This window comes from Phalacrocorax carbo, chromosome 2 (genome assembly GCF_963921805.1).
Source record: "Phalacrocorax carbo chromosome 2, bPhaCar2.1, whole genome shotgun sequence".
Taxonomy (NCBI): domain Eukaryota; kingdom Metazoa; phylum Chordata; class Aves; order Suliformes; family Phalacrocoracidae; genus Phalacrocorax; species Phalacrocorax carbo.
The window spans coordinates 104,827,609-104,851,679 of record NC_087514.1 but is presented as its reverse complement, the minus strand read 5'-3'; the positions used below and the strand labels follow the sequence as shown (position 1 = coordinate 104,851,679).

Here is a 24,071-nt window from a genome sequence, read left to right as displayed (position 1 = left end):
AGAAGCTGAGGATAGAAGCATTGCCTCTGTGTAGATGGGAGCTAGACAAGCTCTTCATGGAGAACCTGCAAGGACAATAGCCTGAACTATGCATTGCATGGAGAGAAGGATGGCCAGAGGCTAGGCTTGGTGGAGGCTGAAAGTTTGTGACTCCGACAGCAGGAAGAAGTTTCTTGACCTGTCTTTGGTTATGCGCTTACAGAATAGATTTGGGGACAGAATAGTGAGGAGGAACAAGCTCCACAGGGAGCCATCTTGGCCTAATCAACTGGTTGCAAACAGTGCCACCGGGATAAAGACTCCCTTCTGCAGGGGATGGAGGCACTCATCTGTAGATGAGACTTGCTGTCTAAGATGGTTTGGTTTTTAGGGGCTCAGATCTAGGATGTTGCAGAAATTGCAACGATTTTTTTGACCCTCAGACTGTTACCCATGGGCTGTTCATCTACATGGGTACCAGTGATACTACTGAGGGATGCTTTCGATGGGTAAAAGGTAACTACAGCCCAGGGGCTAGGGTGATGGGAACAGGAGACCCAGTGGTGGTCTTGATACTGCCAGTTAAGGAAAAAGGCTTGATGAAGATAAGGAATGCTGTTAACTAGTAATTCAGCTACTTTAAGTGAGCCCTTTGAAGAAGAAAACTTGGGTTACAGATTTTTTTGTCAACTAACATGATTCAAATATCTAATTATTTTGCATTCTTAGTAAGTATTATTCCAAGCTTAGTTTCAGAATAACCTCCTTTTCGTGATTATTTGATTAAGTCTGTCAGATACTGTAGCAAGGAATAAGTGGGCCTGTCTTTCTGTAATTGACTTTTTTCCCTAAGTTTATTTCTGGGAAGTTTCACAATGATAAGGTTCCTGGCAGCATTCATCTCTGTTCTGCTCCAGAGATCTCCATCCAGATCCTCCTCCAAGCATAGGAGCAGTCCATCCCAGTCCTCAGGAAAACTTGTGTTTCAAGAGCCTGGCTTGGCTAAACAAGAGGAGTCATGAACAAGCTTCAGTGCAGAAAGGCAGTATAGAGAAGGTAGAAGCAGGGAAAAGTTATGAATGCAGAATTTAGAAAGTTTGTCCAGGCACATGAGGTTATATTGGGAAGGACAAAGCTCATCTGGAGTTGAGACTTGCAGAGGATGTCAAGGGCAACAAGACATGCTATGGCAGTAGTTAAAGGCTGAAGAAGGAAAAATGTACAGCGGTTGCTGAATGTAGCATGTGATTTTAGTGTCAGCAAACACAGATAAGGCAGAGGTACTGAATGCCTTCTTTCCTGAGTCTTTGTTAACAAGGTCCCCCAGTCCTCTGTACATAGAGATGGGGTTCAAGGAGGAGTACTACCAGTAATAGGTGATGGTTGAGTCGGAAGTTACTTGAGAAAATTTGACCTGTGCAAGTCCATGGGACTAGAGAGACTGCATCTGAGGGTGCTGAGAGAGCTGGCTGGGGTCACTGCAACGTTAGTCTCTATCATCTTTGAAAGGTTGTGGAACTTGGGGGAGGTCGCCAATGACTGGAGAAGGAGAAACAATGTATCCATCTTCAAAAAACAAACAGAACAAAAAACCAAAACAAAAAAAACCAAAACAACAACAAAATAAACAAAAAAAACCACCAAAGGACAGTTCCCAATCCAGCAAACTACAGACTACTCATCTTTTAAAGCCCTGGGAAAATCATGGACAGAGTCCTCTTGGAACACATTTCTGAGTATGTGAGGGATAAATCATGTCTCACAAAGCTGATTGCCTTTGATAATCAGGCTGGATTTCTGGATGAGGGGAAGGAAGTTGATGACAGTTGTGTTTACTTCAGCAAGACTTTCAACACTGCCTCCCTCAATATTTTTGTGTCCATTTTAGGATAATATGGTTTTGGTGGATGGACAACTAGATGAGTGTGAAAATTGGTTGGATAATTTGGCTCGGAGAGAGATGTTAATGTGTCCTGCTCTGTCTGCCGGCTAATGAGAAGTGGATTACCAAAGCAGTCTGTCCTGGGACCTGTGCTGTTTAACATCTTTATTAATGACCTGGAGGAGGCAACAGATTCTACTCTTGTTGAGTTTTCAGGCAATAACAAGCTGGAAGGAAAAGTTGATAATCTTGATGGCAGGACTGTCACACAGAGGGACCTGGACAGATGGAAGGAATTGGCCAACAGGAACTTTATGAAATTCAGTAAGGACAGATGCCAAGTCCTGCACCTGGGAAGAAAGAATTGCTTACAACAATATGAGTTAGAGGTTGATTTGCTAGGGAGCAGATTTACAGAAAAAGGACCCAAGGGTGCTGGTATACAGACAGCAAGCTGAACATGAGTCAGCAGTGTGCCCCAACAATAAAGGCGGCATTCTGGGCTATATTAACAGGACCATAGCCAGTAGGTCTGGAGAAATTATTCTCCCCACTTAGCACTTGCTGACCACATCTAGAATACTGTGTCCGGTTTTGTCCCCCCGTTACAAGAAAGACATCAGTTGACTGAAACAAGTTAGTAGAGAGTCACCAAGCTGATCAGGGGGCTGGAGCACATGCCTCCTCTGGAGAGGCTGAGGGTACTGCCTTTAGCCTGGGGAATAAGGAGCACCTCAGAGCAGCCTTCCGATACCTGTAATAAGATTGCTCAGAAGACAGAGCCAGGCTCTTCAAAGTGGGAGAACAAGCGAGAACTGTCATAAATTTAAACTAGAGAGTTCCAGCTGGTTTTAAGGAGGAATTTCTTCACTGTGAAAACACAGAGGCTGTGCATTCTCCATCCACACAGGTTTTCACAACCTGACTGGACAAAACCCTGAGCAACATGATCTGACCTCATAGTTGACCCTGCTTTGAGTAGGAGGTTGAAATAAATAGTCTTCTGAGATCCCTTCCAAACGGAATTATTTTACTATTCTTTGACCCCAGAAGACCCCAAATACTAGTGCAGTTCCTTTCTTGCTCTTATTATGGAAACCAGTACTATTGCTCTCTTGTTCCATTAGTTTATTGTGTTGCAAATTTAGAATAGACCTGTAATGTATTTCTCCTTCTGAAAGATCTGAAATGCATCCATGTTTCAGTTATTCCTGTAACTTCCAGTTTCATATCTCACATTAATAGGGCTGTTTCCGTCCCATTTGTTGCCCAGTTCCTTGTTTTAATTTATAAGCGTTTACTTAATTGGACTGCTAAAGGAACAAGAACTAAAAACATGATTAATGTGGGGCCAGAAAACAATTTAAAATGCGCTGAGAGCTCAACTTAGGTTAACACCTCCATGAAACTTTAAAAAGCAAAACAAAACAACAAAAACATCAAAAAGATTTATGAGGTAAAGCCATCTTGTAATAAACCATTGAAATATTGCTACTGTTGTAAGGAAATGAGATGAGCAACACTACAAAATGGTCTGAAAGACACCTGGGTAAAAAAGATAAATCTGCATGATTCAGAATTGCATGTGAAAGTCAATAAGGTATGGTAAGATTTCTTCCCAAATATAGCTATGCAAAATAATTTCAGTTGGAAGAGTCATTTTGTCTAATCTGCTCAGAGAGTGCTACCTTCAAAATGAAATCAGGTTGCTTAGGATCTTTTTAGTCAAGTTTTGAGTATCCTCGATGGTGGGCTTTCCACAATCTCTCTGAGGAATCTGTTCCAGCACTTAACTACTCTCCTGGTGAAGATTTTTTTTTTTTTCTTTCCCCCTTTGTACCCAGTCAGAATTTCTCTTGCTGCAACTTGTTACTTTTACAGCTCATCCTTCAGTTGTGCAGCTCTGAGAACAGTCTGACTTGCCTCTTCTGTAATCCATCTTCAGGTATTGGAAGACAGGAATTTAGATCCCCCCGTTCCCTCTTAACCCTTCTTCAATTTGAACAGATTCTTTTACCTTGTCCTGTCTTGGGATGCTGGACTTTACGACATACTTTTTGGCCTTCTACTGGACACTCTGCAGTTCATCAGTAATGTTCCTTGCATAGGGGTGGCATGAAGCTGGGTTTAGTATTACAGATGTGGCCTCATCAGTGCCCAGTAGAAGAGAATGGTCACTTTCCTTTAACCTGCTGGTAGTGCAGTTGCTAAAGAAGTGCAGTATGCTGTTAGCTTTCAGTAGGGCTGCATCGGTGCTCTGCTGGCCCATGTTCAGCTTGTCATCCACCAGGATCCAACACCCTTTTCTGCAAAGCTGCTTTCTAGCTGGTTAGCACCCAGCCTGTACTGTTGCATGGGGTTACTCCATTTCAGCTGCAATATTTTGTGTTTGCCTTTGTTGAACTACAGGAGTTTCCTGCCAGTCCATTGCTACAGCCTGTTGAAATGCATCTGAGTGGCAGCTCCATCCTCCAGCATATTGATGACAGCTTCCAGTTCAGGCTCATCAGCATACCTGCTGAGGATTTTATCTGTCCCATTGTTCGGCTCACTAGTAAAGCCATTAACAGTATTGGTTTGACTCGTATATTACACAACTTCTAAGTGGCCAACACTAAGACATTGAAATGCTGACTGCTAATCTTTGAACCCTACTGTCCAGGCAGTTTGTCGCCCACCTTGTAGCTCACCCATCCTATCCATGTTTCACCAGTTTGGCTCTAAAGATATGGTGGGAGACCACATAAAAACCATTTTAAAGTCAAGACAGACAGCATACGCTGTTCTCCACTCTTCTGCTAAACCAGATTTTTTATTATGGAAAGCTATCAGGCTAAATTTACTCTTGCTATGCCTGTGTTGACTCTTCCTGGTCACCTTCTTCCCTTTCACGTGCCCCGACGTGACTTCTGTGAGGATTTGTTCCACAGTCTTCCTGCAGGGTGAGGTTAGGCTGAACAGCCTGTAATTCTGCAGGTTAACCTTCTTGCCTTTCTAATGGATAGGATGTGTGTCTTTTTTTGATCATCAGGAACCTCATCCAGTCAGCATGATCTTTCAAAAATGGTAGCAAAGCTGCCTTGCAATGACAGCGGCTAGCTTCTCAACATCCTCAGCTGGCATCCCATCCAGTCTCATGAACTTCTGGATGTTCAGTTTCCTTAGGTAGTGCTTAACTTGATCTTGTTCTGCTATGGGTAGTATTCATTCCCCTGTTAGTTTTGATAGTCTCTTTTACTAATCTAGGTTCTATTCATCTTTGTTCCACACAAATTACTTGTTTCAGGGTGGTGTTTTTTTTTGAAGGAGTTTAGTTGCCTGAGGTCATGTAACATGTAGCAGAAGGTTCATTAAGTAAATTGTTGTATAATATTTTGATATACGGGGCAGAACTCCTCTGTGTTTTTCATAATGCCTGAATAGAAACTTTCTGACTGAAATGTTTGAGGAGGAAATTCTCATTCACTTCTAAGTGTAAAAATTCCTTCTTCATAAAAAGTGGAACATTTGAAAGACTATAGGTATAGAAAAGAAAATCCTAACTTTGCATTGTTTCCATATTAACTGTTGGCCAGAATTGTCTATGGGTAGACAGTAGTGAAACTACAAATGATTAAATCAATTGAAAAAAGTATTAAATATGTAGATACATTCTATATGTTCTAAGGTGTGTTTTGTTGCTAACAGATTTTGTCTTCTAAGAGTGATTCCCGTTTGAAGCACTTACTGCAGCGAGCACCTGAGTATTGTCCAGAATCAATGGTAAGGCTTGCTAGTTTTTAATTAAAGAAAGCAAAACAACTAATCTTACATTAACAAAGTTCTGTTTGCAAAAACGAGATTTTTAAAATTACTTGTATTTAATTTACTTGCTGAGTTTTGTGCTGGTAGAATATGTGTGTTTGTCTTCAAGCTTTTTCTTCCTTGTTATGAGAATTAGAAAAATTCTTATAACGAGATTTGATCCTCAAAGTAGGATTTTTGTTGTTGTAAACCCAATATATATTATGCTACTTGCAGTAAGATGGGACTTGCCAATTTTACTAGGTATCCTGGTTGTGTAAGCTATGAAATGCAATGAGAATCTGACCTATGTTGTAAAAAATTGTGTTGGGTGATTGTCACTTGGATGTTGATGGCAGCAACTTAAATTATATCACATGTTCCAGCTTGTGTATGGGACAAAGTCTTGGTTGGGCTAAGGCAAGGAGACTGTCATAGCTGTTCTGAATGGTTTATGGCCATATCTGACAAACTGAAGTAATGCTTTTATAGGATAACTAAGATTATGGTTTCCTAAAAGTTCTCAAGTGTATCACAAAAAAAATGAAGAATGTAATCTGCTCCCTGTGTTAGATAATCAGGGAAGAGATAAGCACTATCATTCAGGCTGTAAATTTTGGAGTCTTTATCTCTTGGCAGCTTAGAATATCTCAACACATTTGCTGTCAGAAAGGTCTGCTTTATTCTTGTGATTTTTGTTACTTCTGAACAGTATCAATGCTGTTTTGAATTAGCCTAAAACATGTATTCAGATGGGTTGTGTGTAGGAGTAGTAAATCTGAGAATAACATTTTATAAGCAACTTTGTAAGAGTGTGCTTCCTTACAGATCCTTTCCTCCAGAGTATCAAAAGGATGGTTTTTTCAGTGTTTTGTTTCTGTGGATCATCAGCTCTAAGGTCTTGGGAAGTTAGAGGCAGCTGATCATATGAGTAAAATCTGTGGCATGAAAATTCACCACATATCAAAGTGGTGAATAGTATTTGTTTCAGTACTGGTTTTCTTTGTTTTATTCCCTGCTATGAAGAGTAGGCTCTATCTGTATAGTAGAGGAGTGTATTTCTAGAGGACAGGATTGGAGAGCATCTGGAAGGGGGGGAAATGATTGACAGAATTATTAACTCCCAATTACCGTCTTTATAAATAGCAAGTTTACTGTCCAGTGTGTATCTTAAGTTAATATCACTGAACTGGTAATATTTACAAACTTTTTAAAAAGACATCTAGATATAAAATCATTAGCAGTTCAACTTAATACCATATTTGCTGTTTTCGGATACAACTTGTCTTTATTGGAGAAGTGTTCTAGTGACATTGCACTGATGAGCGGATAGGATATGAATTTAATCAGATGGTCTATTTTCTGGAGCAATGGTTACAGACTTTGTGTTGTCTGTTCAGGTAATATGGTAGAAAGGGTGTTGCGTGGTATTAGTCAATAGAGTAACTGCCAACACAAGAAGCGAGTTTATCTTAGAATCATAGAATCATTTAGGCTGGAAAAGAGCCTTAAGATCATTGAGTCCAACCGTTAACCTTCTCATGAAATAAAGGAAGTCAGCTGAATCAATGGGGTGGAGCTAGTAGAAGTAGTAGGTCTTTACCCTTTTCTTTTCAGCTGACTTTGACTCTTATCTAAGTGGGAAACTCCCACCGATACGGAGGAGGACAGTTCTGGATCATTAGATACAGATCCATTGCAACTTAGAAAGTCACTAATTCCTGTGATGACAGAATCATTGCATTACAGTATGGGTTGCTGCTCCAGTGTGATTGAATTGAACTTTTCATTTTGTTTTAAAGAACATGTTCAGCACTCTTCCATTTAAAGCCCCTTGTGGTGGGTTGACCTTGGCTGGATGCCAGGTCCCCACCAAAGCTGCTCTATCACTCCTCCTCCTCAGCTGGGCAGGGGGAGAGAAAATACAATGAAAGGCTCGTGGGTTGAGATAAGGGCACGGAGAGATCACTCACCCATTACTGTCATGGGCAAAACTGACTCAACTTGGGGAAATAAACTTATTGCCAATTAAAAGGTCAGAGTAGGATAATGAGAAATAAGAACACATGTAAAAACACCTTCACCCCACCCTTCCCTTCTTCCTGGGCTCAACTTCACTCCCAATTTCTCTTCCTCCTCACCCCTGCCCTGCCCCCAAGTGGCACAAGGGGATGGGGAGTGGAGGTTGTGGTCAGTTCATTGCATGTTGTCTCTGCTGTTCCTTCCTCCTCATGTTCTTCCACTGCTCCAGTGTGGGGTCCCACCCACAGGGGACAGTCCTCCACGAAATTCTCCAGCGTGGGCCCTTCCTACAGGCTGCAGTTCTTCACAAACTGCTCCAGTGTATATCCTTTCCACAGAGTGTAGTCCTTCAGGGACGGTCTGCTCCAGTGTGGGTCTCCTGCCAGCAAACCTGTTCCAACGTGGGCTGCCCTCCACAGGGCCACAGGCCCTGCCAGGAGCCTGCGCCAGTGTGGGCTCTGCATGGGCTGCAGCTTCCTTCAGGGCACATCCACCTGCTCTGGTGTGGGGTCCTCCATGGGCTGCAGGTAGATATCTGCTCCACCGTTAACCTTCATGGGCTGCAGGAAGACAACCTACCTCACCATGGTCTTTACCACAGGCTGCACGGGAGTCTCTGCTCCTGCATCTGGAGCACCTCTGTGCCATCTTTCTTCACTAACCTTTGTGTATGCAGGGTTTTCTCTTTCATATGTTCTCACTGCTGTCTCCCAGCTGCTGCTGTTCTGCAGCAGTTTTTCCCCCTTTTTAAATGTTATCACAGAGGCGCTACTAACATTGCTGATGGGCGTGGCCTTGGCCAGTAGTGGGTCCATCTTGGAGCTGGCTGGAACTGGTACTGTCAGACACGGGGGAAGGTTCTGGCATCTTTTCACAGAAGCCACCCCTGCTACAAAAACCTTGCCACATAAACCCGATACCTCCCTTAAGACTTGTCACGTGCCTTCTTACTCTCCACAGAATTTTCCTCTGATTTAATCTAATTAAGGTTTTCCTAGTGCTTACTTTAAAAATATTGAATTCAGTAACACTGTACTAAAATACTAAAATGAAATCCTTCAAGGCTTTTCTGTATTCTTGTCATTTTGTGTGTGATCATGTGGTCTAAGTGTTGTAAGACTTCAGTTGTAGGATGTTAAACATCTACCATACATTGTATAGCAACTCCCATAGCTTTTAATTCTTCAGGTTTCTAGCGCAGCGCACCCAGTGTAACTGTGATATTTACTTGTTTCTGACAGTTGAACTAAAATTCTTACCTTAGATGGAATTCTTCCTCTGCTGCCTTCTAGGCAGCGCTCTTTATTCCAGGACATTTCTAACTTCTATTGGGTGGGTCACATAAGTACCTATGGCAGACCGGTGTCTGACCTGGGATTCCTTTTCTTTTATATGAGCTCCAGTGTAAAGAATCCCCTGTAGTCAGCTTGGCTGACAGTAGCCCCAGTAATAACAGTAATGAGAGAGAAGGGGACAGTGACTCTTTGGTAAGCTCTTCACCCTTTCTCTTCTGCCAAAAAAAAAAAAAAATTTACTGAATCCTTCTGCCTAATACCACCAGCCACTTAGGTCATTTAGCAGAACCTGTGCTTATGACCATAAGTGCTTTGCAGTCAGGGTGGACCCAACAGATCCTTGTTGTTACTTTTCATGTTAGTAAACTTCACTTATACAACTCTCTCTTTCATGTATCTGTCTTTCCCTGAAGCTACATTTCTCTGGTCTCTGTCATACCTTAAAACCTTTTGTTTTGTGTGTGGTTATATATGGTGTGAGGAGTTTTTTTTAAGCTGGTGGAATGGAGTGCTAGGGCAATAAGCTTCTCCACAGGTCTTGGTCCTAGATAAATTTTTTCCTTTGTCTAAACAGTTGCTACTTAGTTCTCTAAACCTGGGTGGAGAAAGTTGACTGACAAGCTAATAATCACAGCAATTTCTGCACCTACAAAAACGTTGCTATTGATTCCATACCCTGTAGATCACAGCCATTTCATCAAACAAGTGGTACTCCACTTAGATAGTGCTTCTTTCAGGAGATGTTTTAGACATAAGACCTCTTCAAAGAGGTTTGTGTCTGCTAGAAACTCTCTTATTCTGTAGACTTATTTTTCCTTAATTGCATTTTACTTTTCAGGGAGAAGTGTGGGGTTGTATAAATTCTTCTTTGCCAGGTAAGAAATGCTAGTTTATTATTGAATTGTGTTGCTTTTTCACCATATGCATGTTTTGATGTTGTGTCTACCACCTGCACCTATAGATTTTGTGATAATTTAACTTCCATGTTTCCTTATAAACTGTATTTGACGCCTAGTTTCCTTTAGTCTAAACTGGGTTACCTGTGGTTTTTTTAAAACTTCTTTTGTTTTCCTAGTTAGAAAATGTTTATTATGTTTGTATGATTAAACATATGCCTCTGACACATCCAAGAAATATCAAAATTTCTTTCCTTTAAAGGTTTTCTATTATTTTTAGTTTAAGTGTACCTTAGCCTGATCTTTAAAATCGTGGATTATTGCAACTTTGCTCTAGATATAGTATAATATGGAAAAAAAACAGAGTAACGGGGAAATAGTAAGAGCTAGACAAACAATTTAAGAAGTGCAGGGGCTCGGATCAAGAACAGAACTTGATACAGGTGGATTTAGAAAGTTAAAGCATAAATCACAACACAGGACTATTATGTTAAAAGGAGAGGTCAAAAATAGATAAAACTGGACTTACCTACTACTATTGTATCATGTAATTTCTAAAAGACTTTGAGTGAAATTATCTTGCTATGGTTGAAAAAGTGGTAGTGAGGAAAGAGGAGGCTCTAACAATTTTGTGGCAGCTGCTCAGACTTCCCCCTCGGCCCTGCTTCAGAGGTAGCTGGATCCAGTACATGCAAAGAGATTTGCTGTCTTACATTTTGCTAGTTTTACTTAACCAATAATATCTTTTGGAGTTGCAGTGTTTCTGTCTCATCTAAAACCTGATAAATTTTTAGTTGGAGACAATACCTAATCTTCACTGAACCTCAGTAGCTGTATACAAATGAGTGGCAATTCTTTTACTACAAGTGAGAAATACATATTTTATTTTGAATGTTAGGTTTTTGTAAGCAAGTGAAAAAACATGGGAAATCTTTGTTAATGAACCACTTCCAAATTGCCTTCCTGTACTTTCTAAACTGGTGTGAGGCCTCTTCAGTGCCTTTGCGGAGGATTCTATTATCCTCTGATTTATGGGGAAAAAGTAATTTCTTCAGTGACGCTATAAATCATAGTTTAGTCCTGTGATAAAAGTGAAATCTTCCTGTATATCTTGAGTTTGTATCCTGAACTTTGTACCTGCATGAAGCCAGTCACTTTTCATTCTTCTTGCATGTGAAGTTATGTTACTGTTTTCTTTGACAAATAAGTATTCTCCAGTGATTCTATGCACTGATTTTGTAAATTAATGGTGTGGCGTATATAGGACAGCATTATGGGGAAGTTCTTGTTCGCTTTCTGGGAAATCGGTACAACTGAGTGCCTCTGTGAGGTGCCTGTATGACACTAGTGTATGCAGCATGGGGAGCAAACAGGAGGAGCAGAATTCTATGTGCAGTTACAGAGCTACGATTTTACTAGAGTCACAGAGACATAGCAGGAAGGCTCCCACAGTGGGAGTGCTGTGATGGACAGGTACAGGAAGGACAGGACAGGAAGGTGAGGAGGGGCAGTTGCCCTTTACCTGAGATGCGTGGAGCTCTGCCTTGAGATGGATGATGGGCCAGCTGAGAACACCACATTTGTTTCCACTTCCTTAAACCAATCATGATGGTCTTCTGTTAACTTTCTTTTATGGCTCATCCTTGCAAAACAACACTGTAAATCATGTTTTATTGTCCTTGCCAAAACAGTATTGTAAGCCTTAAATACTTCAGACTAGATATTCAGGAATGTAAGTATTCTCTGAAAGAAAATTATTTCTACATGTTTTTTTGAAGGCAATTATCGTTAGCTTGTCAATGTTTATTAAATCCAGTAGGCCTACAAAACATGTATTTTTTTGGGGGACTTGTCTGGGAAATTAAAGTTTCTTTACAACCATGCACACAAAATACTGCTCAAGAAACTGCTCACAAAAGATGATTGAGGGACCCCCAGCTGGAGGTGGGGAGAGGGGGAGGGCGCAAACAGCAATCTGTAATTCTGTATAACAATGTTCTGATTTTAAGCTTTATCTTTTCTATAAGCAGACTGTAGAAGAATTAAAAAAAAAAAACACAACAAAATTCTGACTAGGGCTTTCGTGCACCCTTCTTGACACGTGCAACTCTTGAATGAGGGAAGCCTAGTTGTTCTTCACTTTCTTCTTTTTCCATCTTCCTCTTTGTTTTCCTCTCCAGTTCCCTCAGGATCACAGTGATCCAGCATTTCTCAGGTATTTTCAGAATGTAGAATGTTTCTGCATTTTTTTGTTTATGCAGCTTTTAACCTCTGTTTCTGACTTCAGTAGTCATGTGGAGACTGCAGTAAAATGTGATTAGTAAGGAAGAAAAATGTGTGTGATGTAAGTCATCTCACTAATCTGATGTGGCTTTTGGAAACTTTGGAGGAGATGTGGGACAAGAGCCTGTGTTACGCAACTAGATCTTTCATAGTTTAGGGATCTGTATTGTACTTCTATCAGTTAATTTGGTGAATAATCAGAAGTATGGACTCCAGTCAATTAATTGTGCACCGAAGCTATAGTTTCATCTAGAAATGCATGCATTTTAATTACATTGACTACAAAATTAATCTCTAAGTTGCCATATTAAAATTGCAGTCAATGTTATTTGAAGACGCAACATCAATTTTTTCTCCACAAGTTTGCCAAGAAAATACTAACTATGGCTGAAACTTATCAGTATTCTTAATTTGGCATTTATTTGTAGCTTGCTTCATTCTTGAAGCACTGTTTAGTTCCAGCAAAAGTATTTCTGAAAACCACAAGCTCTCTATTGCACAAAATATGGACACTTGATTATTCAGTGGTGATTCACTAGTGAATATTCAGTGGCAACACTGCCCTAGAGCTGTACAGCTGTATTTATCATGTGTTTCTCCTGGGTATAGCTGGTTATTGCAGCAGAGATTTCTGGAAATCTTGTTCTCCTATTGCACATGATATTTATTTTACATTTTTTAGATTGCTTGTACCTTACAATATCAATCCTACTAATAAATCATAGAAGCATTAAGGTTGGAAGAGACCTCTAGGATCATCAAGTGTAACCCAACGCTACCATGCCTCCTAAACCATGCCCCCTCAAGTTCTGCAAATATGTCTCTTTAAATACCTCCAGGGATGCTGACTCCACCATCTCTCTGGGCAGCCTATGCCAATGCCTGACCACTCTTTCAGTGAAGAAATTTTTCCTAATACCCAATCTAAACCTCCCGTGACGCAGCTTGAAGCAGTTTCCTCTCATCCCATCACTAGTGACTTGGGAGAAGAGACCACCACCCACCTTGCTGCAACCTCCTGGAAGAAGTCTGTGTATTGCTCCACATACGAAAGCTATGCAGAAACAACTGCTATGTTATTTTAGGCCTAAAATAGAATATGATGGGTAGTTGATATGGCAATTAACTGTACATATGTAGTTAAACATGTGCATGACTGCCACGTAGACATGCATTATCTTTTGGAATTAGTTTTAAATAATGCATCAAATTCCAGATTTTTGAATATTGATTACAAGCTACTCTTTAACACTTTCAGAAAGATGCTCAATCTCTGAAAAACTAATTCTGTACCCCAATTATGGAAGTGGAAAGTGAGCTGAATATGCAGTTGTTCCTGGCCTTCCCAGCTGCTTTGAACTAGTTTGAATTGGAAAGGTGAGCCAATACTCTGAAGTAGATGTAAAGAGGATTTGGACAGTCTCAAAAGACCAGTAAATCAGTGCTTCCAGAAGGTCTGGACCATATGGATGGTACATGGCAACTTCAAACTGACAGAATACAAGCTGCAATCAAAAATTGATCTTTACCTTTGCCTCTCTGCCCCTTCCACCTGCTATGCAATCCTGCTACCTTGCTTGTATTGAGCACTATGGTTTTAATTTGCATTTTAATAAATGTAATTAATATTTTAATTTGCTGGGGAAATATATTAATTTAGTTAAAGATTTTGCTCCTCCTTTACAAATCTACTGTTAGGGTGTTTTCTTAATTTGCCTGTCAGAATATCATGAAAGACTCAGTGGTAAGACTTTCTATGGCACCTGTGTTTGTAAAGCTGACAAAATGCATTTTAATGGCAATTTTGTTAATGATAAATACATACTGGTGATTGTTTTCCATTGATTGCAATTACTTTTAATGACCTTTTTTCCCCAGTGTTTTCTTAGCATTTGAATTTGAGCTCACTGGTCTCACTCATAGCTCTTTCACTTCCCTTTCTTAAAGCTGGACATTCCATATGACTTTTCTGAACAAGCATTTCTACTAGGCTTTAAGAAGCATTTTTTAAATTGTTTGATTCTTTTACTTCATACTTTATATTTCTACATGAAGAATATAATTTGTTAATGTCCTAAAATACTGCTATATTTTTAAAATATTCATAACAAAAATGAGTGGTTCATTTGAGCTAAATCACCCCACCCCCTACCCCAAGGAAAAAGAGTGTAATGAATTTGCCACAGCTTCTGGGCAGCTGCAGAGATTAAACCTTCCCTTTAATTGTTTGTCTAAAGTTATGTGAGAAATAGATACAGGAATACATTCTTTTGCTTCATTTGATTTCTGATGTCTTGAAAAACATCAGAAAATCTATATCTGTGAGCAGATTAAGAGGATGAAACAACTTATGGCAACAATTTGCTTTTCTGTGTAACTCTATGGTAAGAAATGAGGATAATGGGAATAGTGAAATAAATGGAAAGAAAGAGGCAAGGAGATGGGAAACTTTTGTTGAAGATAATTCTGGATATGAGACCATGTTTTTGGAGGGGGATAAACTACAGAGGAAGTGTTGTGGTTTAAACCCAGTAGGCAGCTAAGCAGCACAACAGTCGCTCGCTCACTCACTCCCATGCTAATGGGATGGGGGGGGAGAGTCAGAAGGGTAGAAGTGAGGAAAACTCATGGGTTGGGATAAAGACAGTTTAATAATTTAAAAATGGAAGAAAAAAAACCAAGAAAAACAGATGATGCAAAAGAAAACAATTGCTCACCACCAACTGGCTGATGCCCATCCAGTCCCCAAGCAATGGCAGCCCCCACCAACCTCCATTCCCCCAGTTTTATTGCGGAGCATGACATCATATGGTGTGGGATATCCCTTGGGTCAGTTAGGGACAGCTGTCCCAACTGTGTCCCCTCCCAATTCCTTGTGCACCCCCAGCCTGCTCACTGGCGGGTCAGTGTGAAAAGCAGAAAAGGCCTTGACACCTTACTGCTCAGCAGTAGCTAAAACATCCCAGTATTATCAACACTGTTTTCATCACAGATCCAAAACATAGTCCCATACCAGCTGCTATGAGGAAATTTAACTCCATCCCAGACAAAACCACTACAGGAAGACTGAAGAAAATACAAGAAATACAGTCTGTGTTGATAAAGTTGGTAGAAGAATATGCTGTTGAAACCAACAAGAGGATATGTCTGTAGGAGATAATATTGTTACTTTTAATGAGGGTTTTTTTCCTGTTGGTTTCTGTTGGCTTACATTTCAGATTAGATAAATGACATTATGAAACTTTGATACTTCCAGTGAACGTATAGTTTGCATAAAGCATCTTTAGACTCAGTGTATAGAAGGTACTTCAAAATTGCCAAGTTCAGCATTTATTGAGGCAGAGACTTGCTCTTTTCATCCTTAAAGTTGGTTTGGAATGACTTCATATATTCCAATAAAAATTTGATCTGTAAATAGGCTTCTTGAATTAGAACAGGATTATGAAATTTGAAAAGTAACTGGCTGATGGGGAGGGAAAGGAAAATGATGGCATAGTTTCTCTTCCTACTGTAATATGTATTGTCATCTTCTTTTCAAAGGAGTTTTGAAGAAGTCTGATGGATGGGTTGGTTTAGGTTGCTGTGAGCTAGCTATTGCTGTGGAATGTCGGCAAGCATGTAAACAGGTAAGGCTTTCTAACTTTTTCTATGGTTAGTGACAAGTGACGCTGTGTTGCATTCATTTATATATTACTGGTTGTGAACTTCAGGCTTAATGTATTTTTTTACATCAAAATTAAATTATCACATAAACTCTTTTTAAAGTTGCAGAATATAACATGGTACTTCCCAGGAAGTACTACAGGTGATAAATGCCAGCAACCAAATTCCAAAAACCAAAACAAAAATTTAACATTTTTGAAGTGAATTTTCAGTAAAAAATTAAAAGTTCATATAAACAGAGTTGAAAACCTAGTTAAAAAAAAGTGGTGGGGTTTTGGGGTGAATTTTTTTTTGATACATATTTTCAACTGTGCTGTAGAACTAGGCTGCTTGCTATGACTTGGTGAGCCTGAGGAAGAAATTTTAGGACCTTAGGGTTAGCTGTGGCTTTTTTGTACATTCTGATGCCACATTTAATTGCTTAGTAACGAAGATACAGGTAAGGTGAAATCTTACTGTGTTTATAACTTTGACACCACAGAAGTTCCAGTGTGAGAGCTGGCAAGCTGGCTGCACACGTGTCCTAGCACCACTGCACTTGGCAAATGGAGCTAATCCACTTAGTTTTGCTTTGCAACCAGTAGGCATGTGATTATTACTGATGTGTTCTAGTTTGTTACTTCGCAGTGATTTATTGACTGAATCCATAAAGATTCTGAAGCGCTCTGTGGTTATGCTGAACTTAATTTATTAATCTATTGATTTTTTTTGGTCACAGTCTCTACATGAAAGTTGTTATTTTAAAATACTGCTGAGTGGAAGGCAACATGTGGTTACAGCCCCAAATAGATTTTTGTGCCTCTCCAAAGAGGTTTTTGTTCATCCGATGGAAGAAAGTTGATTTTGGTGCTACTGAATCACTATTTTTGTCAAGTGACAATTTGAAGCGTAATATGTAAATTTAGCAATTACCTTTTTATTAAAAATCTGTGAAGCACTTTGTGATTTGTTTTTTTCCAAATGTATGCTTGTGACCTTAAAAACATCTTCAAAGTCAAAGAGCGTATAAATATTTATCATCATCCTTGTAGGTCAGTTCTGGAGCACAGATGCAGTTAATGTTCACTGTAGTATCTTGCATGTTACCTGTGTAATCTTAATCCTGGACCAGCAGCCTACTGCAAATTGTTGTCATGCAAAAAAAAAGAGATGCTCCTTCACCCAAAATCATATAGTTTAAAGTATTTGACAAGAGATGAGCAGTGACTATACAAACTGTGTACTCACTCACTGTGTGGAAAAGAGATGAGGAGTGTGTAAACCAACTGGGTACATTTGGTCTTCTGAAAAGAAGATACATACATCTGTTCCCAAATGCATTTCTTAGCAAAGTTTTCAAATTTATCCAAATGTTTAAGTGTTTTCCAAACCTGATACAAACACTCCCACTTATTGCAGTGTCCTATGAAATTCTGTCAATTTAATCTTATGATTGTTATTTCATTTCTCATTTTTCTTAGAATCAGATGCTGTATTTTTTGATGGCAGACTCTGCTGTCTCAGAATCTTGGCTATATTTTGTACTTTAGCTGACTCTGTGTGATACATTACATATGATTTTCATTCAGACTAAAATACAGAAACTTGCCAAACATTAGGGATAATGGGAAATATTTGGATTTTAATTTTGATTCTTGAAACTTGAGGGAATTCTGGAGAAGGTGATATGGTAGGTCCAAGGTCAGACTTTACCCTAGTGTTATAAATTACTGGAGGGGAAAATTGCTAATGTTAGCAGTAAAAATAATTTTTAGTATCTGTCATATGAAAAAAGAGCAAGTGGTACACTATCGAAAAAAACTGATCTGCAGTTTGAAGGGAGAATTTCTGCAACTCAGTTTGATGACAGGAACTGTAGGGCTGTACGTACAAGAGGGAGGATAGGGGAAGGAGGCACATAAGTGGTACTGAGCATGCAAAATGGGGAGATTTTTAGTTCTTCCATTTCCTAAACGTTCCATGTATTCTCTATCTGGTAAACTTTTCACAAAAACAAAGTTGCTTTGTGCGCTTCCGGTATTAGCTAACTTGATGCAGAAATATGAGGTTTTGGTATGTCATTAAATGTAGTATTGACAGTCATGGTTTCTGCTTTTTTTTCTTAGTTTTACGTAGATTCTTCAGGTTCTTAAAAAGGAACATTGAAATACATTATGAATCCATGGTTATCAAAGTCAATATAATCTTTATTTTGCAATATGATTTTATTATTTTCTACTAGAAATGGAGAAATTTATCTGTCTTTCAGGCTTCTGCAAAGAATGATGTTTTAAAGGTCTGCAGGAAGGAATATGAGGTATGTGTGTATCTTGTCTGGATATGTCTTATTAAAAATCACTTGTCTTAAATTTGGTAAAAAGTATCCTGTAGAAGAGGGAAGGTCCAGTAGTCTTATAGCCATATTTCTGGATACACTCATTTTCAACTAAATTTAAATTACCTGTCTCTACAGTATTTGTAAAAGGACAATCGTTTCTGTAAAAGGGGCTTGTCTTCTTTCAGACTTGCATATACTTTAATTTGAATGAAAAAGATGCAACTTTCAAGATGGAGACATGGATTCCAGAAAAGTTTGTTTCATAGGAGTTCTGATGAAAGTTGGCATTCATCGTGAGCATTCATTCCGTCAGAAACATTTCGGCTTCTGTAGTGGGAAGGTCAGCTTAAAAGTGACCTAAAGAAATAAACTCAGGAAAGAATAACCTTTTAAGTATCCTATCCTAATGCTAATCATATCAAATGAATAATTTTTTGTAACATCAGTGAAACTATGAATGCTTGCAATTATTTTTACTGTTCTGCTCTTCAAGTTAATCAGAGTATTTTCAGAAATCTGCCTTTACCTGTATTCTTTTTAATACAGTTTGTTAGAAATGCTATTCTGCTAGGACTTCTTTTCTTTTGATCAGTTTCTTAATTAAACACGAGATTCCTCCTCCCCTCTTTCATCTCATTTCTTCCTGCCCTGAATTAGGTAGTCATGCATAAATTCTGCTCATAATCAACAGTTCAGGATACCAGACAATCCTCTGTTCTCTTGATTTGGGCAGAAGTGTAGCAGGTTTCCTGTTTTTCCAGATATCATTAAATTCATTTTTTCCCTGCTTCAGTCCATTTATCTAAGCAGTTTACGGAGTATTTTGCTAGACTCTTCACTGTTGAAGTTACCATAGCTTGTTCTCTTAAAAAATGAATTTTCATTTTAAGTAGTTCTGTCTCCTCTCATGCTATGATATGCTATACTGTCATCACCTGTAAGCTTCTCCTCTATTATGCTGGTCTGTTTCCTTCTGTTTTTTCTGGATTTCTGCATTGCTGTAGGAGAGGTTGGCCAATATGGGTTGAAGGAGAACGGGAGAGGAAAGGTAAGAGATTAAAGAATGACTACAAAATGGTGATAGTCATTTTATTTACTTTTCCTAGTTCTTCTTTTACCAGTTTTTATCTGGAATTTTGGAAAGTGGGTCACTCACTCTTATTCAAGAGTGATCTTGCTGTTATTGTACAGAAAACCTTAACCCTTTCTATCTGTGCAACACTAAAAGAGAAGGAGAGGGAGAAAAATTATAGAAGAAGGAATCAATCTTCTGGTTGGTCAAGAAGGAAAGATACTTCTTCAATGAACACTAGGAAGTAGTAGATACAGATATTATGTTAAAGACAGAAGTGAAGTATATGATGTGGTAGATCTTCAGTTATTACTGAATTTTGTATGACAATGGGCTTTCCTATGTATCTAGGCTTACAGGTACTCATGAAAAATAGTACCTGCAATGGTCTCAAGAGACCAATTGGTTATATAAAATTCAAGGAAGTTTTGTCTAAGGTAGGAGATTCCAAAAAATACTTCTGGAGGGAACCTGTACTTTTTCACATCCTAGTCGTTCTTTCTCCTTTTCTTAAAAAAAGTTTTCTTGGTGCCTTGGTGAATGTGTCCTGCTCTTTCTGTAGTCTGTACGTGTGCCTGTGACCAGTACCATACTTTGTACTCAGTTGGGTTGGCTGGGGAAGAAACCGAACAACTGGGAAGGGAGTGGCTAATTAAAACTGAAAGAGGTGACATAAGATCAGAAAGAGCCTGTGCATCATATAAATGAATTGTCATACATACTGTGTCTGCCTTTGTGTTTAAGAATTCATACTTTATTCACTAAAAATGAAGATCCAATTTGAGAATTAGTTTACAATATAGGTCATGGTGCTGTTCATAAGCTCTCAAGTCTGTTATTGAGGTATTGAATATATAAGTACATGACATGTAAGTCAAAGCTAGCTGAATTAAGAACATAAAAATATAATTCCCTTTTTGTAAACAGTCTCATAGCTTACCAACTTTCATAGCTTACATACTCACGTAAGGATTTCCCGAGGATTTTCACAGACTTCTTGCAATAGGTGACTGAACTGCGCATAGTACTTTCCTCTAAGCTTTTGAGATTAGGGAAGCAACTTCATGAGACACCCTTCAGCTTCCCACTAAGTTAGTGAGCATGAAGAATGAGGTAAGTGTTCAAGGGCGGGGCGTAGGGTTCAGAGCAGTTGAAAAAACCCCGAACTCCAAGCAGGAGGCGTCACAGAGTTTGAAGTTGCTAAGTAGAGTCTTAGGTTGTACAGTAGCAGAATCGCTTTAGCACTGTTGTGCCAACTTTACACAAGATTAACTGAGATTATTTTTCTGCTGGTCATACGTTTCTGGATTAATTTTACTGTAAATGTTTATGAAGCTTGTGATTCTTTTAATTGGGAGATTTTAAAATGAATCATGTTGTAATAAGCTACTCATTTTTGATCAGCGCTTTGAAGATTGAGTGTCCTCTAAAACATTTTTTATTTTCAAGGAGCAATGCATACAAAAATTTAAAAAATTTAACACAGCTTACTGAATATTTTTGGGTGTTACTGAAATGTACTTTAGTTGCCTTCTTTTGAAAGATTTTATTGGGGTAATTCTTTTTTCCATCTTCTGCTTCTCCAATATTCATTTTATCGTCTTCATTTTTTCTCTAGTTCTATGCATTTCAACTCTTTCTTCCACTACTTCTTCCAGCTTTCTGCTATCCTGTTCATCTTCCTCTAAAAAGAAGGTAGGTAATAGTCACAGGAAGAAGAAAAAGTGGAGACTGTATGGATTGTATGTAGGATTTTCTGCTTTTCCTATTTTCAAAAGTTCGATGTAAAGTTAAGGTTCATTTTTTAAAAGACTGCATGGAATATATGCTTGGAAGAGTAACTTAAAATAGTTTATAAAGCTTGAAATTAGCTTTGAAGGCTTTATTATTGAATTTGAGATCACTTTTCTCTCTTTTGTGCATGGAAAGGGTAGTACTAAAATTTCCATTAGATTGTAGCTCTTGAGTCTCTGCACTGCATACTGTGAGTTCACCTCTCTGCACATTAAGAACGCCAGTTCTTATTTCATGTGTACTAAATCAGACATTAAAACTTCCCTAGTTAATTGGCATTATGAGAGCTTTGCTGCAGCACTATTAACATCTGCTGTGCAGTCGAAATATAATTGGAAAAGTTGCCAGTTATTTAGCTTCTGCTCTTAAAACTATCTTTGACACATCGAAGTAAACATTTTTTGGTGTCCTTGGACTGTTTAAAGGTATTTTTGCTCTCACAGATTTAAGCACTGTTTAGCTTAATCTGACTTCATTTTCTTACAGTTTTAAGTACAGAAACTTCAAATGCAGTCCCTGCAGCTTCCAGTGCTGTAGTAGGGATTCAGAAAAGTGTTCACTGTGCTACAGTGTTGGCTTGTTTTATCTTCTAGGGTCATACGATCCTGCATTATGCTGAGGTTTTAGTGGATGCTGGCTACTAAACCTAACTGTTAGTGTGGATTACTCAGAGACAAAAGATTATAACTCAAGGAGCTGTTTAAGGCATCACCTAAGGAAAGGTTCCAAAAGAGTTCTAATGAACTCCTGAGGCTGTGTGTGGCCTCTGGAAGTACTACTTGACAAATTCAGGGTGGACTCTGACCATATAGTAAGCATCGTAGCTAGTATTATTATCATCTTCTGGTGCTTTTTGTCTCTATTCTCTACTGTTCAAATAAGGTTGGTAGAACACTCGATCTTGCCAAAATTTAAGTTCCAGTGATTTTTGTTCTACCTCACTGTGCAAGTGTTCTCACTTCTGTACTGGTTTACATAACTGAGGAAAATCTTGGTCTTGTTAATTATTACAAGTTTTTAAAGTTCTTAACAGATGTGCACCGTCATTTGAAGCTCCAGCTGACTCCACTAAACCTTAGTGTGTTACCTTCTGACTTCTAAGATTAAATGAAGTCAAGGAGAGATTAACAGGACTTTCATTGCTGTTCTCGCAGAGTGAAGCATTTTGTTTCCTACTGTATTTGTTAATTGAGAAGTATTCCCTACAGCTAAGACGGACTTAATCAGATAGGATCTATATTAAAATGTTTAACACGGTTGGGTTGTCCAAGACAACAGTACTAAACTTATTTTTCTGCCAGAGTTAGTAGAATGCAGATATCATGATAATTTTTAGGGAGGAAAATAATCTTTGATTTTTAGCAAACTACTCTTAATTTTTTGGCATGAAGGAATAGCTTCACTGTCACTTTTAATTCAAGACACAGGAGGCAGCCATTTAGAAAATATATGCTCATAATATAAAAGCATGTCTTACAATGCAGAAGGCTCCTTCCTTTAGCAAAATGCTCTGCTCTATTTGTGTTTGTGTGCATGCATTTTGGTTTTTTTGAGCCGTTACCTGCAGCTGATGAGCTCCAAAAAGAGCGAAACCAGTTAGGTCCTGCAGTACTGGCTAAAATCTTTCTTCAAGGAGCTTCTGGTAAGGAAGACTGGACAATGCTCTCTGCAGGATAAACTTCAATTGCCTTTTTCAATTTCTGTAACACCAAAAGATCTCTGAGACGCTTTTCTTTTAAGGCATACATGGGTTTGTTGCCTGCTACTTTCCACTCCTTCTGTTTATAGTCTCACTAGCTTTGATCACCAGTTTCAGCAGCATTTGGTTTTTAAAAAAAAAGTCTGAAATATGAGACTAATGCACAAGTAAAACAAATAATTATGTTTGTGTTTCATAAATTTCAATATTGCCACCTTGTTCAGTCAATATTTTATTCACAATTTGGAAGTGGAGTATCAGACTCTGTGCGTGTACATAGTATTGTCTTTTTATCCTCATTTTTCCAGATCTTGATGACTTAGTTCTTCCTTTAAAGAGAACATCCTTTTCTGCTCTTTTGGTTTTTGTGGGGTTTGTTTTGTTTTGTTTTCCCTTACCTATATCTCTGCTTTATCTGTTGCTTTGTTTTCTCAGTCTTTCTCTTCTGATAGCTCACTAGCAGGTTCAGAAGGAAACTTGAATGGGCAGAAAAGCTGCTGTTTCCTTAAGTGTGAGTGCTTCTTTACTAGAGATGGGTATTAACCCTGTGTTCTGTAATGAAGTTATGGTTAGTAATTCAAATCAGGCTGTCTAATGCTGTTATCAGCTTTGTATACAAGCAGGTGACTACACACTTTTTTTTTAATTAAGATTCTCTATGTCTGTATAGCTGCACTCCCCACCTGTGTACCTGTACTTTCTGGGAAGCTGAACAATTATCCAGACCTACACAAAGAGCAAAGTCAGCACCCTAACTAGCACTGTATTCTGTGGTGGCTACAGACACCACAGTTTCATGAAATACGGTGAGTTGCTTTAACAACTCAGTGCAGCTGAAGTTCTTCCTGTTCCTTCCTGCAGCTGCCCTTTTTCCACACACATTCCCTCCCACTGCTAGCCATACAAATACACTTCTCCTTATACTTTACTTTGCCTCTGGCAAGTCCATCTAAAAGATGATATCTAAAAGATTATTCTGTTCTAACTTAGTATTATATGTGTTGAAATCACTGATCTAAATTCCTAGGATGTGAGAAAAATGAGATTTTAGCAGGGTTACTGAGAAAAATCAGGTCGTGAGAAGATGATTAGTGCCAGAGCTGGTGTAAAGGTGTGCACAAGACTATACAACTGGGAACAGGGAGAGAAGAGTTTAAAACAAGGTGGAAAAGAGGAGTAAGGCCACCTCTTAACAGAAATATGAGCATTATTACAGTGATTCAGCAGTCTTGCAACTATAGTTTCAAAGTACAGAAAGAAGATTTATTATCTTGTATGGGCATCCTATCTGTATAAAATTGGTGTGTAGATTTGCTAGAAGAAGATAATTTTGTCTCAACTTGAGCCCTCCTTTAGAGGAGGAACACTGGTAGACACAATAATCTT

General features: G+C 38.8%; 1 protein-coding gene across 1 annotated transcript in view; it reads left to right on the top strand.

The window, feature by feature from the left end:
- Window positions 1-24,071, top strand: part of RECK (reversion inducing cysteine rich protein with kazal motifs) — a 62,319-nt gene that overhangs the window by 6,385 nt on the left and 31,863 nt on the right. The window contains exons 3-6 of the mRNA XM_064443763.1: window positions 5,549-5,623; window positions 9,800-9,836; window positions 15,681-15,766; window positions 18,052-18,099. Coding sequence (XP_064299833.1) covers window positions 5,549-5,623; window positions 9,800-9,836; window positions 15,681-15,766; window positions 18,052-18,099 — 246 coding nt within the window. The remainder of the gene's footprint in view (window positions 1-5,548; window positions 5,624-9,799; window positions 9,837-15,680; window positions 15,767-18,051; window positions 18,100-24,071) is intronic.